Raw genomic sequence first — 17550 nt, forward strand, 5'->3', positions numbered from 1 at the left:
TCATTAATCCCATTTAATTTGTAACGATCCAAACAAAAAAAAAAAAAAAAAGAAAAACAACAACTCATAACTATAAACCCACATGTCATCTGTTCTAGAAATGAATTGCAGTATTGCGATGATGATAATGAGGATGACGACTATGATTCGTAATGTTACATATAAAATTCTCATAAAACAACTGCAATTAATTCAATGGAAATACTTTATGTGCGAAATTAATTGGTGCTCCACAAGCGCACATACATAAATTAATTAATATTTTATTATGGAGAGTTTTTATGGGAAAACATTTCAGTTTTTAGTTTTAATAATAAACAATAGAAGTTTGAATGGATTAGGAAAGAGATAATTACCCTGAATGGACATTGTTAAAACGACTTTAACAAATATTTGGGGGAAAGGTAAAGTATTTTATTAATAAAATGTTTAAAAGTCTACCCAAGTAGAGTCAAAATATATCTATTAAAAGTTGCTTCAATTTTAATTTTTACACAGATTATTGCAAAATGATGATTTATATTGTTTGATCAAATTACATTCATACAGTTATTTATATATAGTTATTTAAGTGTAAATGATTCCGTATAACATGTTAAAATTCCACAGAAATTTTAATTATTATTTGAGTGGCGTGTTTTTATGCGATTAAACACACCAGAGGTTTTAATACAAACTGGATTTATAACATTATTTATTATCCACACATATGTACGCACATACGTACATATGTGGGTACATGACACATGTGTGTTTATTACCACCATTCATGCATATAATCCCATCTTCATGCAAATTCTACTATTTTTCGCACAGAAAAAAATGCATTGCAAATTTTTGCCTCATTTTGTCCATTAAGAAAATTGAGGTGATTTAGTTTCTGTTTCTTTTTTTTTTTTCGTTCAATATAAAATGCAATCAGCAAATGAATCATTCATACTAATAGAATTATAGAGCTCATATTACGATGTACGTTATGTGTATAAAATCCCTGGTCTTCATGTATGACTCATAGAGTTAACCTACAAAAGGGAAAAAGACATATTTATATGTTACTAGTGGACCCGGCGAACTTCGTCTCGCAGTATTTGTATGTTAAATGTTCCATTGTTTAATAATCGACAAAGTTATTGGATACTTGCTAAATTGATGTTACTTTATTGATGTCAGAACAGATTTTTAAATCAGCGAAGTACTTTATGATAAACTATATTTTTACTTCTATTATTAGGAGCAAAAATTATCAAATCGGATGGTTTACCGACACGGGAGCACCCGACGTACAATTGACCATGTGAAAAACATTCATTTTCAAGATTCAAGCCACACACACTCAAAGATTGACCTTGCGATTTGTTTATTGTCATGGCGAATGCGAGACGAATTGGAAATTGTATTCGCTTGAACTCGAATGGCATGTCGGTTGGAATCATTGGAATCCTCGGAATGAGAACTTCCTCTCCTTTAAATTTCCCTTTTAAAATAATGGCATGAATAATATTTCTTAAGAGTTTTATGATCACCAAACGCGTTCCGTTGCATAATTTTGGTTGGTTGATGTTCCGAAGCATTATAACTACTGACCCACGCTTCAGTTCCAAGTTGTGTGGTGGCAACCCAGGTACGTCCAACGAATTCAAGAATTCAGTGGGATAGTTGGTTGCATCGTCCTCGTTTGTTACACAATCAATAGATTTAAAAGTGTGCAGAGCACCAACGATATTGTTTTGTATTGTGCAATTCAAATTGTCCACATCGAGGTTTTTAGGCGCTAAAATTGCTCTTTCACTTAACCAATCGTAATTTTTGTGGTTATAAATAATGTTCGGGAACACGTTGTTGATAAGCTCATCTTTAGTCGACACGAAAGTGCAAAAATTTGGCGGAAATGAAATCCGACCATTCATAGGGTCTACAGGGATTTGACCATTGCCAATTTCTAATAGTTGTTTGGAGAAAACTTCAGCTAAGGGATCATTTTGCAATGAAACCCGCATATTAGTACTTAGTTCAAGTTTCTGGAAATGTGGCCACAATGAGGATGACTTCAGGCAAGCATTGATCTCATCGGCAGCTGTGGATCGTGGTATAACTGGAAGCGTTTGCCGAAAATCACCCGAGAGTAGAATTAAAGCACCCCCAAAACGCCTTGTGTCATCCCGCAAATCTTTCATAGTTCGATTCAGTGCTTCTAACGCACGTTTATGCGACATTGTGCATTCATCCCAGATAATGATCTTGCTTGCTCTCAACACTTTGGCCATTGATGAATTTTTCGATATGTTACATATTGGTTCTTGTACTGATTGAAGGTTTAGTGGTAGTTTCAACGCCGAATGAGCGGTTCGGCAACCTTCCAGAAGTGTAGCCGCTATTCCCGATGAAGCAACTGCTAGAGCAATTTCTGATCTCGCGCGTACTGTAGCTAAGATTAATGATATAAGGAATGTCTTCCCAGTGCCGCCTGGAGCATCAAGGAAAAACATGCCACCATTTCCTTCATCAATTGCTTTCATAACTGTGACATACACTTCTTTTTGTTGAGGATTCAATAAGGGCACATTCGTTCGAATCATTTGGCTTAATGTGTTTGTATCGTATTCATGTTCACGATGTAGTTCTCGTTCAAAAGCCTCGTTCATTCCCCGATTTGGTGATGGCATTCCTAGTCTAATCAACAAACTGCCGCACATGGTATAGCACATATCTTCAATCATAACCAAAGCCCTGTTGTGTATCTCGTTAGTCATATCAAGGTTAGGATTCGATGAATGGACACGTACTTGGTGCAAGATGTCTTCCGACATATAATCCTTGAATTTGTCCCACAACTCACGTGGATTCGATGGAAAACATGTAGATATTATGATTGCAAATAATGTGCGTATCTGACATGGGGATGCGGAAAGAGCTGCTTCAGCGATTGTCGTGTCCCAATGCGAATCATTTTCAAGCAAATTTAGTTCATAGCATGCAGCACGAAATGTAGGTAAAACAATGCCATTGACAGTTCGAAGCGACTCAAAAGATGTGGGACCACGGACATTGACCAACAATAATCTCAGATAAAAACACTCATCATTTTTTGGGTGAACAGTATAAATGCGGCCAAGAGCTTCAGAAGAACGTATATCTGGATACCCAAGAACTACATCGCCTCGCTTTCTTCGTTGAAACTGTTTCGTAGCAGCATTCCATGTGTAATAACGTGGCATGTCTGTGTAAAGTAATGTCCGTGCGAAGGAATCACTTTGACAAATCGAGAAGAAACTTGTCAACGTTGTCGGTGGTGGGGTTTGCGCACGTTGAATAGCATTTGCTTCAGTGAAATAAACACGTTGACCATTCTCCAGATGAACTGCCAAATGTGTAACGGTCGGAAATCGTTCGTGAATAGGAAAAGAGAATATACGCCAAATCGCTTCATTACAGCTTATGTATCGACCAACTTGATACTGTGCAATTTCATCATTTGGGTCAAGTGCTTGAAGACCAAAAGCCGCCATATCACTACCTTTCGTGACATATTTGCAAATGTACTTAATTGACTTAACTGAGTTGCAATACTCTACGTTGCAATGAGCCTTAAATGTCTTGGAAAGAAGCGGGGAATATGGTACAACCCATGAGTTGTTGACGACGAAATCTTCTCCTTTTATTTTAACAGTAATTGTTTTACCACCATCGTCAGGCGATCGGCGCCGATACAGTGGATAACCATCAATGCCACTAATGGTCTCATTAGTAATGTTTCGTGGGTAACGCTTGGAACACTTGCCGTCGACCATGCACGGAGACTGAGGATTATTGACTCCACACGGACCGTGAATCATATTTTTTATTACCACTTCATGCAGTTCAGGATCGGTTTCAGGGTCAGGAATCTCAGCACATATTATATCATCAACTTGGTCCGGTTGTATTTTATCTATTAACCAAATGAGAATGTGAGCATGGGGCAAGCCTCGTTTTTGCCATTCAATCGAGTACATCCAACATCGAGTATTTCCGAAAACACGATGCTTAATGATATAGTCCATGAGTGACCGAATTTTTTGCCGGAATACACGTGCGGTGATATCATGCCGGTCACTTGATGTTTGGCCAGGAAGTAGCTGTTGAACAATTTCCACCCACTTTGGATTGCACGTGAAGGTGATGAACAGATCGGGACGACCATAGTAACGTACATATGTCATAGCATCTTGCGCATATTCATGCATATGACGTGGGCTTCCAACGAATGTCGCAGGTAAAATGGTCAAACGACCAATATTAGATGTACTTATTTCGTTGGAAATTGCATCTCGTAAATGAATGTACTCCTCCGTACGTAGTTTTGTTTGGTTTAATTTGATAAAGAGGAGACGCTCAGACTCGATTTTGGCATACATATCCACGCAAAATTGCTGAAATAGTCGGCGATATCGTAGTATATAATTTTCTACATTCTGGCGAATCATCAACCGATACGCGTAAAAACTCTTTGCACTGACATTCTTGTTGGTTTCTTCACCTAAAAATATCATTGGCATCATGTGATATAATATTGCAATTAAAATGTCGAGACGCACCTGTCGATGGATTAATAATTTTTATATTGATATAGTAGCCATCGTCCCCTTGCCAGAATATCAGTGGGTATTGTAACGCATCGTATGAACGATGTGTTTCTGATATTCGTTGCAATTGCCCCGATCCGCGGCGTGTGAGCACAATATCGCGTGACTCCCGATTTTCACCTACAATAACAACTGCAACCTCATCAATTGTTGGAGCATTATATTGCCGTTCATGCGTTCCAGCAGGTCGTTTATCTGCCCTGATTAATATTTTATATTCATCACTTGGCATTCGCTGCAAGGCACTTTTGAATAAGCGAACCAGGGCATTATGTTCATGAATTAATTGTTGCAAGCCGCCAAGAATTATTCGTCTCATTCTAGCATTTATTGTTTGTCGCTGATCCAGTTCATTTTCCGCATTACCCATGAAATATATTTGAAGAAATTTATTTTGTGCGTCTTCTAACGGTAGCAGCGAACCAATTCGATGGTGAATTTGCCCTTGAATCTACATAGTCAACGACAAAATGTATATAAATAAGTAAAATATGTGTCCATATACTCCAAAACTTGTAAAAGTTAAAATTTGTAAAGAAATAGTTGAACCCCGTGTGCTTTGCTACACCACTTAAGATTTTTATTCATTTAATATTAATATTTTGTGGATTTTAAAATTTGGAAGTTTTGCATACACATATAAAATCGCAAATTTATTTCTACACTAATTCCATCACACGCTCCAAATTTCATTAAAATTGGACATACATAGCGTTTTTGGTGCATCAAATGCGCAAAATCTGTCAAAAATATATATGAGAGCTATATCCAGAGCTGAATCGATTTATATATAATCTCGTAAATTTATTTCTAGACCACATTCAGTCACACATTCCAAATTTGATAGACATTGTGGATACATTCCGTATTTGGTGAAATGGATAAAATCGGCCAAATATATATATGAGAGCTATATCCATATTCCCACTTTCATGAAAATATTCCCAAAAAATATATTTGGAAGCTATATCCAGATGTGAACAGATTTCAATATAATTTCACAAATTTATTTAAATTTCCGCCACATATTCCAAATTTAATTGAAATTGGGCATAAACAGTGTGTTTGGTGCATAAAATCGGCCAAATATATTCGGCCGATAGGAGCTATATCCAGATGAGAAGAGATTTCAATGTAATTTCGCATATAAATTTCTGGGTCAAATTGCAGCACACATTCTAAATTTGGAGAATATATCTGTTACCATTCTAAAGATATTCACTGCTGTAATATATATGTATGCTCTAACATACTCTTAAAATTTAAGCTAAATTCGTTCAGTGTTTTTTGAGTGCATAAGGTACGAACTACTAAACAAACATTTTTCTGCTTTATATAGTGGATTCTTGCAAGTTTTAAAACCGAACTAACGATGGCTTTTAAAACTAAAAATGATATGCCTTATTATAACAACAGCGACTTAATACCTTAAATGTAGGGTTGAATCCGTTTTCTTCAATGATTTCCGCACCAAACGAAGTCATTTGGAAACATGCATTGTATTGCTGCGTGTTGCAAAGAAAATGACGCGACTCCGGTGTTTCACCACGTAGCAAGGAATACAATGGCTCTGGAGGTATGGACAATTGCGGTAATTTTACCTTACCACCGAGGCAGCATAATCCATTTGTTTCTCCAGAGAACTTCAAAGCACCACAGTGGATACATACAATATTCATCGGCCCAATTTGAATAGATGGATGTGAGCTGTAGTCTATGGAACAATCGTAATGAAACGCAACGCGATTCAAATCCGCACTAACAGCATTTCTTCTTGCGCGTTGATTCAAATTTTGGCGTTGTTGTGTTGGTTGGTAAGCTCGACGATTTCTCATCGCAATGTTGGAAATTTCATTGATTGCTTGTCTTTGGTCTTGGGTTTGGGATTCACGAAGCCTGGCCATACTTGCGCGGCGCTGTTCCCGTGCAGTTTCTTGATCAGCCCTATTTAATTCATATGCAATATTCCTAACTCGAGTTGCATTTCGAGTTCGACGTGAAACATTTGATCTTCTGGTTCGCGGCATTGTGAATAACACTGGTAAATGAAAAAAATATCCAGCAGCCTCACAATAAAACATATGTGTGGTTACTTACGATCAAAGATGGAATTCTAACTCAGCAAATTAAACAATCACAATAAAATGAACAGCAAATAAGTCGTTCTCGCGAATATGTAAGTTTTCCACCAAATGAATTATTCAAATTGAAACGAACCACGAAAATGTCTTGACCAAACTTACAACTACAATAAGACACGAAGAAACATTGACAAAATGTATAAATCACACTTCAATGAACCGGGAATAAAACTTACGTTTTCCACCAAATGAAACACTCAGAATGACAGGAAGCTCGGATAAATCTTGATTTTCCACCAAATTCGTTAATAGCCCTGAAATAAATAACGAATAATTCCTGATTTTTCTCCAAATCACAATCCAATAAACACACATATACATACATACATATGTATGTATGCACGTCTTTATCCTGTATATTGCTATGCACAATTTTCGAATTAATTTTCAACGCGCTTTTAAGAATCGGGTTTCTCTTTTAAATTGGTTTTTGGTTGGTACAAACAATCAATTCAATATCAATAGTCAAATTGGAAAAAATATTTTATATACAACGTTCGAAATTGACAAAAAAAAGAAACACACAAACAAACAAAATTACAAAATATCTTCGTGTTTTTTTTCGCGTTTTTTTAAATTTCTTTAGGTTTTATCCTTTTCTGTCATGAGACGATTCCGAATTGGCGCAAATTGTCAAAATCGGTTCAGCCGTTCTTGAGTTATAAGCGTAGTAACTAACATCATCCTTTTTTATATATATAGATAGTTGAAGTATATAGTTTTCAGTATTAAGGTAATAAACAGCCGCAAAGTCCATACTTCGATACCAGAGGCCTCCACCAAGGAATCCAGGGTATGATCAGGAGTGTCGTGCTGCCACCGAAGAGAAAAATGCAGCATATAGGGCTACTGTTAAATCCGTAGCAAGCGTAGCGCACGAGAGAGATACAGGGAGAAAAGGAGAGAGGAGAAACGTCTTTTCCGCAGGAAAAAGAGAGAGATGGAAAAGCGGGAGTGTGAAAAAATCGAGATGTACAGGAGCCAGAATGAAGTCCGAAAATTCTACCAAACTGATGGCTTTGGTACAGACGCATCCTCCTGTAGAGACCAGCAAGGTAATTTGGTAACTGATACAGATAGTGTACTCAGGATATAGAAAGAACATTTTTCAAAACTGTTGGTATCCAATAGCAGCGAAGACGACGAAGATACCACAGTCCCAATCCCAGAAGATGGTATTGAATGTATACCGCCCAGCCAAGATGAGGTAAAGACAGCAATAAATCGGCTGAAGAATAATAAGGCAGCAAGAGTCGATGGCTTACCAGCCGAGCTGTTCAAAACCGGAGGCGACACGCTGATAAGGTGTATTCATCAGCTAATGAGCACCATCTGGCAGGAAGAACGAGTACCCGACGATTGGAACCTGAGTATCCTGTGCCCCGTCCACAAGACTTTATGCTCTAACTATATGGGCTTAAGTCTACTCCCTATTGCCTACAAGATCGTGTCAGGGATATTGTGCGAACGACTAAAGCCTACAAGATAATTGGACCATACCAATGCGGCTTTAGACCTGGCAAGTCCACCATTGACCAGATATTTACCCTGCTGCAAATCCTGGAGAAGACCCAAGAGATGCAGATCGACACGTACCACCTTTTTGTCGATTATAAAGCAGCCTTCGACAGCCCGCTGCGTTCAAAGGTATGCCAAGCCATGTCTGAATTTGGTATCCCCGCAAAGCTCATTCGGCTTTGTAAAATGACTTTAAATGACACGAGGACCTCAGTTTAAATCGGAAAGAACCTCTCCGAAGAGTTTGGTACCAAAAGAGGTTTCAGACAAGGAGACAGCCTTTCGTGTGATCAATCTACACCAATAGTCACATGTTACTTGCTTATGCTGATGATATAGACATCATAGGCCGATCAGTAAAAGAAGTAACTGATACCTTTATGAAGGTCAAAGAAGAATCTGCTAAAGTGGGTCTGGCGGTAAACGGTGAGAAGACCAAGTTGATGGTGTCGAGGCGCAATGCGTCCATTGAGCTCGGACCGACTGCGGAAGTTGGTTCCTATAATATTGAGGTAGTAAAAGACTTCGTCTACCTCGGCACCTCCGTAAACACAACAAACGACATCAGTTGTGAAATAAAAAAAAGAATTGTATCGGCCAACAGATGCTACTTTGGTTTAAGTAAGCAGTATAAAAACAAAGCCACATCTCGTCAAAAAAAAAAAAAAAAAAAAAAAAAAAACAACAAAAATAACGCTCTACAAAACACTGATACTACCCATGCTGATGTATGGATCCGAAGCCTAGGTACTTGCGCAAGCAGACATGGCAATGCTTGGTATGTTTGATAGAAAAATTCTTCGAAAGATCTACGGACCAATCTGCGTTGACGGTGAATATCGACGTCGCATGAACCACGAGCTGTATCAGCTATACAAAGACATGCATATAGTTAAACGTATCGAGATGCAACGATTGCGTTGGCTAGGCCATATCATAAGAATGAGCGATGATGACCCCGCTAAAAAGGTGTATAAACACGGACCGCTTGGCGGTGCACGCAGATTTGGCAGGCCAAGGAATAGATGGCGCAAACAAGCGGATGATGAAATGAAAAGGCGCGGTATTCCAGAGTGCGAAGCAACAAATAGAGAGAATTGGAGATCTTTTCTTAGTTCGGCCTATAGAACAAATGTTATGTAATGGGCCAGCTAAGTAAGTATTAAGGTAATAACATAACACGAGATATAATTCTATTCAGTTTTATACAAATGTATGTATTGTTGGCTTTTGCGAATGGGATGAACTGGACAAGATACCATCGTAGCCTAATTTAGCATTGGGATTTTTTTTTTTACCTAAAAACGATTTTTGTTTTGAAAATGGCGATTTCGAATCGTTGGCTTTCCTTTGATCATAAAGCTCTATTCCAATGAGAAATTAATTAAAAAGTTAATGCTTAAAATTATACTCTGATGAGTGTTTTGTTGACCACTGTTGATATTATTATAGATGTTTTTATTGGGCTTTTTTGGTCAGGTTAATAAATGAAAATAAAAGAATTTATTTCATGTTTGCTCAACGTTTCGTTGGCTTGTTTCCAACTTTTTCAAGAGCGACTTTTTATTCAATTCTAGTAACAGATGAGAAAATTTTTTTCATTACATTTTTTGTTTTAAGTTTAACTGTGATTTTTATATTTTTGATTATTTATTATTTATTTTTATTAATTAAATGTTGTGGAGTCCCGTTTTTTTAATAATAAGAAATTTATAATAATGCAAAATATTTAATGTAAGTTAAACGAAACACAATATTTCACAAAACAAAAAATGTAATGAAAAAAATTTTCTCATCTGTTACTAGAATTGAATAAAAAGTCGCTCTTGAAAAAGTTGGAAACAAGCCAACGAAACGTTGAGCAAACATGAAATAAATTCTTTTATTTTCATTTATTAACCTGACCAAAAAAGCCCAATAAAAACATCTATAAAATTATACTCGCCTAAAAAAGGGAAAATTTTCAAATAAATAAAAAAATCTTAAATGACAACTCAATAATTGCTAAAAAGATTATCCCCACTAATCTTCCATGAACAATAATTAAAAAGCTTATTTTCATTGGCATTAACTGAACACATCTTTAATTATAGTCTACTCAATAAAGACATTTAAATGCTATTCACAATTATTCGCCTACTTATAACCAGCAATGAAAAAAGAATAACATACCCTAATTCCACGAATTCTTCTAAGAATTGTCAACTTTTTGCCTTTGGGTGGGTAACTACAACAAAAGAAAAAGGAAAGATTTCCAAGAAATTAATTGCATTAATTGACGAATTTCTTTAAACATTTTTTTTCTTTTCGCCAATGATATTGTTAAAAAGGGGAAAACTTTAAAATTATAAAAAATAATTTGCCATAGAATTATTTATAAACAGTTTAAGGCAAAACTCTTGTAATTTGTTTTCTTCCTAAGAAGTGCAATGTAGAAACTATGAAGACAAGGTTACTGTTTAAATTTACACAGTTGAATTATTTCTCTGAATTTTACTTTGTTATATTCCTTTAGTTGTAATTAATTATGCATAATTACACCTCATTATGTGAGAAATTTCTCAGCGAGTGCCATTGCTACGCCATTTTATTCATAAATTATGTAAATGCTGCTAAATTGTATACTGCATTTTGAATGAGGTAATTTTTTAATTGAAATAATAATGAATAAAGAGTCTTTTAAGATATTTAGGAATGAGTTTAAACCCATCGATCGACTAATAGATTTAATACACCTTGTATGTTCTTACATAATTTTCAAAGGGGGGAATTGAAGTTTGCCTTTGTAAAAATTGTATATTGACGTTGTGACAACATATCTGCTCCTTTCAATAATTATTTTCCTGAAATTAATAATGGAAAAAATATGTTATTAAATACAAAATTCTTTTTTTTTACATCTAAGTGCAAAAAGATAACAATTTAATGGATTTCTAAAATTGAACCATATTCAAGGAAGATCCCACTCCGCTGGATGTTATTTATATTTTATATAGACGGATGTTATTTGGATGTTATTATATATTATATTATGTTAAAAATAAATATAGAAATCAAGTAAGAAAAATGCATTAAAAATGGAGGCCTGGTCCAAAAATTATACACAGAATATTTTTTTTTTTTTTAATAGTAAGTGGACAGACATAAGTATAGACCATTCCAGCTATATCCGAAAGATAACACTATGCAAAACTGAAAATGCAAACAACTTTTAGTATGCATTTTGTGAAAGTACATATTGAGACTACAAAAACCCTAGTAGGGGTTTGTCCTGTCAGATCCAGTTCGGATTTTATGGCATCAAAATCGATAAGATATTGAACATTTTACATAATTGCTGAAATTCTGGTCAGTATCAGCTAACTATTGGGAGTTGAACCAAGTAACCTTTGGCAAAAATCTTCCAAATAAAGTTCTCAGCAGTTCTTCAGAACATTCTGAAACTCACCACATTATTGACATATTTATTAAATCTTCGTTGAAAAATATTCTGAAACAACGTGATAGAGGCGTTTCACAACAATAGTATGTTCTGAAGGGTTGTGTATTACATTCCAGAGAATATTTTTTCAAAAGCAAATATTAAGAAAAAATTAACCATTTTCGATATATGGTGCGAAATGTACACAAATTATGGAAATTTTTGATATTTTATAAAATTTGAGGCAATAATTGTAGTTTTTCGAGTTCGCTATTTCTCCAAATATTTTATTCTTGCCCTTATCTACAAATTTGCTTCAGAGGTCAGATGAAGATTCACATAGGTTTCAGAGATATAGCCCAGAATTGCTTTAAAAAATCAATATTTAACCATGTTTAGATGGGGCCATAAAATCCAAGCTGGATCTGACACAACAAAATCCAACTAGGGTTTTTGTCGATTGGGTCTGTACATTCAAAAATCCTCAGCTCAAATTGTTTGCACAAGATTACCATTAAAATGTTGCACAGTGTAATTGAAGCATTTCCTTTAATTTTATCGATTGTTATCCAAATAAACCTTCTGAAAGATTTTTATCAAAGAAACCTGGAATTGCCTTTTTTGAAAACAACGTGCTTTCTAACATAAATGCCTGAAAGTGTTAAAAATATTCTTCGGGCACCATCTAGAATGGGTGATGCGGACGTTAAGTCTTAAGAAGAGTAACCTCATGGTGCATTGCGCATTCTTTAAACATACTTATTTAGGTGACCGTTACAGAAAAGTTTTTCCATAAACCGAACTAAGGAAAGAATACCATTCCTCTCATTTTGTTGCAATATTTTGCCAATTAGGGTGTTTTCTTATTTATTCCATCTAAGCCTTGGCCTTCCACTTGTATAAGCGATACAGCTCGTGCCTTTTCTGATTGCGCAAGTACACATGCTTCGAAAACTGCATTAGCACGGGTAGTATCAGTGTTTTGTAGAGCCTTAATGTTGCTTGACGTGGTGTGGCTTTATTCTTAAATTGCTTACTTAGCCAAAAGTAGCATATGTTGGCCAGCACTATTCTTTTGTTGTGTTAATGACGGTGCCGAGGTAGGCGTTGCCTTTTACTACCTCAAAATTATACGTACCATCATTCACAGTTGGTGCGAGATCTGTGTACGTATTACGTCTCGATAGCATCAACTTAGTTTTATCGCTGTTAACTGCCAGACCGACTTTAGCAGATTGTCTTTCGACCTTTTCAAAAGTATCAGTTACTTCTTTTACCGATCGATAAGCAAGTAATATGTGGCTTTTTGTATATATTGTTCCACTTCTTTCACATATCGTACAACCTTTTCCAACAAAATGTTGAAGAGATCACAAAACAGTCCGTCTCCTTGTCTGAAACCTCTTTTGGTAGTAAACTCATCGGAGAGGTTCTTTTCTATTTTAACTGAGGACCGAGTAGCAGTCAATGCCATCTTGCAAAGCCGAATGAGCTTTGCGGGGATACCAAAATCAGACATGGCTTGGAACGCCCTTTGAACGTATAGGAGTGTCGAAGACCACTTTATAATCGACAAAAAGATGGATGGATGGTGGAAAAGACCCAATAAATGCAGATCGATTCTTGGGTCTTTTCCAGGATCTGCTTCAAACCAAATATCTTTGCCCGGACTAAAGCAAAACTGATATGGTCCAATTATTTCGTTGACCATTGGACGGGATATAGAATGCTCAGGTTCCAATCGCCGGGTACGCGCTCTTCCTGCCAGATGCTGCTAACTAGCTGATGCATAAACCTTATCAGCGTGTTGCCTCAAGCCGTAAACAGCTCTGCTGGTAGGCCATCGGCTCCTGCGGCCTTATTAATCTTCAACCTGTTTACAACTGTCCATCTTCTGGGATTCAAATTTGGATATAGCCCCCATATATATCCATTCCCGATTTTGCTATAACTCGGTCAATTTTGATCGAATAGCCTTAAAATTTTATATGTGATATTTTCTTAAGGTTATTTTTAAGACCTTGATGAAAACTATTTTAATCAAGGGATAGAATTGCTAGATAAGCGTTGGACTAAGTGTATTGAAGTCTAAGGAGATTATATTGAAAAATAAAAATATTTTTGAAAAACTAACTATTCTCTTTCATTGATAGGATAAGAAGTTTCCGAACCGCCCTCGTAAGTACTTGTGAAAAAAAATCACCTAGGTCAATTCCTTCTATTTTTGTCCACTTTTGTATGGAAGCGGCAACACTGTGCGCCTTTCCCAATCCATCGTATTTTCCTTGTACTTTGCAAATACCGCCAGTGCGTAACTGCACCTTTCCTAAAACGAGTCCGGATATTCCAGGGGCACATTCGCAAATCATGGCCCTTTTTCTTTCAACACTAGAACGGTTTCGTAGATGGACCATCCGAATCATTACTTTGATTACCTCACCACAAAAGTGGGAGTAAAACTATAAATTTTATCTACGATATGGATACGTGTTTACGCCGTATTTCCCCAACTGGCAACCCTATTTCCATTCTTCTATGTTCCGAAATATTTGCAATCGGCATCCCTGGTTCTGCTCAGAATTGTGTTTTGTATGCTCTTATTCTCTCTCTCTCTCTCTCTCTCTCTGAATTGTCATACTTAGCTGTTCCTTAAAACTTTTCTTGAATATAAAACACTTGTTAACTAAGCATCAACCAATACTGTTGTCCTTGGTAAGGGGTAGTTTACACTATATGTAAATGTCATATAACACGAAATAAAAAAAAATTCCATATCTACCCACGCAGGCAATGTGGAGACGTAGTTTTATTACATTTTTGCTGGTGTGGACACGCAAAGTAAATGGCGTAAGGAAAATCCTAAATATTGCACATATTAGCGACTATATAATGATGGAAAATTTCATGTCATATGACATTTACATATAGTGTAAACTACCCCTAAGCAGTCGTCCCGGTTCAACGAATTCAATAAAGAACCATTACACTGTGCTACAGTGAAAATTTGCAGGGGTTCTGATGCATAAATTCGGTATTGTGGGAGTCAATGGAAGACGAAAATACCTTTGGTTTCTTTCGGTCACTTTGTAAAGCTAACTAAATTTCCTTCTTGATAAAAGTAATTACTTACGCAGTTTGGTGTCTTCTATGCAGCCTAGAGCACGAGGAAAAGCATTTTCCTGTTTTTTAATGCGTTTTTACCGTTATAAAATCAAAAAACGAAGTGACCCAAAGAAAGCAAAGGTATTTTCGTCTTCCATGGACTCCCACAAAACTGAATATATGCATCAGAACCCCTGCAAAAACATTTTGTCTACTTTTGTAGCACAGTGTTATTGTTCTTACTACAGAATCCTAATACATTGCATTTTCTTTCCTTTTTTCCATTTCTATATTCCTTGGTGGATGAATCTTGAGAAAAATATTTCCACTACTGAAATATTTTCGAGGCTCACAGCAGAAAACCAACCGCCCTTCATTTCTGTGAGAACACCCGCAATTGGAGTTTTCAACACGGAATTTCCTAAAAATATTTTTGCAGTTGTTGGTTAAATATAGGGAAATATGGCTTTATTTCCGTTCCCAGTATTAAAAATTTGTTACCGAGCAAATTTTCTGTCCAGTTTGAAGCCAGTATGGTTTTTCCTATTCATTGCTATGTACCCTAGCAGTTTGAAAAATCCGATTGATGTTTTTCAAATGTCTTCAATCTAAATTTACCATTTAAATTTTTCAAATTTCATGCTTTTGCAGTATGACAACGCTGGTCATTCTATGCAATGGCCCACACCGTTTGCATGAAAAACTGTGTATACGTAATATCACACGTTAGATTTTATGACGTCACTCGTACATTTATGAACTAGTACAGTGAGCTAGGAACTAGCTTACCCAACTCTAGTTGTCAGGCATCGGAATGGAACGCATGCACTCAGAGTGTAAGACGAGCGTGAGTGTAAGACGAGCGTGATTGCCATTTCGCTACGGTGCACAGTGGTTCAGAATCTTTTTCTCTTGGACAAAACTATGTAGCTTTTGAACGGCTAGAGATATTTTCATAATTCTGATGCATTGTAAGCAGTAAATGCCGGTTTAGCAGAGGAATTCAAGGTCAATGTTAAAATATGAATGTTTTTGAGTTTTTCATATGTTTCATGCTATTAAAAAACGGTCAAATACCAATAAACAAACCAAAAAGCATGTAAGATAAGCGTTAAGTTCCGCCGGGCCGAACTTTTTAAACTGATAATACTCCATTCAAAACAGCTCATATGGGGCGACATTTTTGTTCTTTCCAAAACATGGACTAATATCTACAATTTTCCGAATTGAGCGAAATACATAAAATTGGGCAATACCGACTAGACCTAAACCTGGATATTCTAGATTTGGATAGTTAACAACATTGGGAGCACCGTTCTATGGAGGCTGTATAAAACTTTAACGTGTACCGATAAATTTCTGGAGGAAAGTTTCGTAACACCAGCGAAGAATAAATACCAAATTTCAGTTATACCCGTTGAATAATGTGGCTAAAACTTTCAAAATACCGAAATTTGGGAGGGACCTTTCTATGGGGGCTATAAAAACATGGAACAATGCCGGAAAATTTCATGTGGATAGTTTGAAAACCGCCAACGGACTATTAAATATCATTCTTTTCGATGGGATATTGATGACACATCATTCAAACGAAGACTAACTACCATACATGTCAGTCATTTCGATGGGATATTGAGCAGCAACTCTCAAAATATCGAAAATCGGGAGGTACTGTTCTATGGGGGCTATATGAAGACATGGACCTATACCGAAAAATTTCAGGACAATTTTATACCCTCAACGAAGACTAAGTACCAACATGCATCCATTTCCATGTTATAATTAGGCTAAAACCGTCAAAATACCGTAAATTCGTATTTACCGTTCTATGGGGGTACATCAAAACGTGGACGTATACCAACAAATTTTTGTGGGAAATTTTTGTAGCCCAGAAAAAAATCAAATACCAAATTTCAGCCACTTCGGTGGAATAATGAGGCTAAAACCATCAAAATACCGGAAATCGGGAGCTATATGAAGACGTTGATCTATACCGATCAATTTCAGGAGGAAAGATTTATACCCTCAACGAAGACTATGTACCAAATTTTAGCCATTACTGTGTTGTAATGAGGCGAAGCCCTTCAAAATACCGAAAATTGGGATGTACCTTTCCATGGGTGTACATCAAAACATGGACCCATACCGATAAATTGCTGGGAGAAAGTTTTACATCCCAAAGGAGGACGAAATGTCTAATTTCAGCCATTTTGGTAGGATAATATAGCTAAAACCTTCAAAACTAGCGACAATTTGGAGATATCCTTCTATGGGGGCTATGAGAGGGTGGACCTATACCGACAAATTTCAGGTGGAAAGTAGTATACTCTTAGTGAAGAATTACTACCACATTATAGTAATATCCGTGGCTCTGCGAACAGTGGCCCCAAAACAAAATCACCCCAAACTTAAAATGCAAAATGGCCCCAAATTTGGGGTCTGAGTGCATTGCGAAGTTTGGCCCCATTATGTGTCCAGCATTTTGGCCCCAAAAAAAGACAAAATTACCCCAAAACCAAAATGAAAAATGGCCCCAAATTTGGGGCCATATTTCATTACATTTTTCACCCCAAAATAAAAAATACAAATTTACCCCAAAAAAATTCAACTTTTTATTAAATAAAAACTAAAATACTGTCTTTAACTGACTCCCTGCAGTATGGACAAAGGAAGTGTGCTTAATTTGATAATGTTGTAGTGCATGAGGAACAGCACTTCAAATGACTACAAGGGAGAAGTACTACAT

General features: G+C 36.4%; 1 protein-coding gene and 1 long non-coding RNA gene across 3 annotated transcripts in view; one reads left to right on the forward strand and one right to left on the reverse strand.

The window, feature by feature from the left end:
• Positions 1–17550, forward strand: part of LOC141397384 (uncharacterized) — a 194969-nt gene that overhangs the window by 34987 nt on the left and 142432 nt on the right. The gene's annotated exons all lie outside the window — the stretch shown is intronic.
• LOC141396808 (uncharacterized) lies at positions 1010–4040 on the reverse strand. Its single transcript, XM_073972463.1, has 2 exons — positions 1585–4040; positions 1010–1022 (listed from the first exon to the last, which is right to left on the reverse strand). The coding sequence occupies exons 1-2, from the start codon at positions 4038–4040 to the stop codon at positions 1010–1012; spliced, it is 2469 nt and encodes an 822-aa protein (XP_073828564.1).

Source organism: Musca autumnalis, unplaced genomic scaffold (assembly GCF_047663935.1).
Source record: "Musca autumnalis isolate F117 unplaced genomic scaffold, ASM4766393v1 scaffold_3, whole genome shotgun sequence".
NCBI lineage: Eukaryota > Metazoa > Arthropoda > Insecta > Diptera > Muscidae > Musca > Musca autumnalis.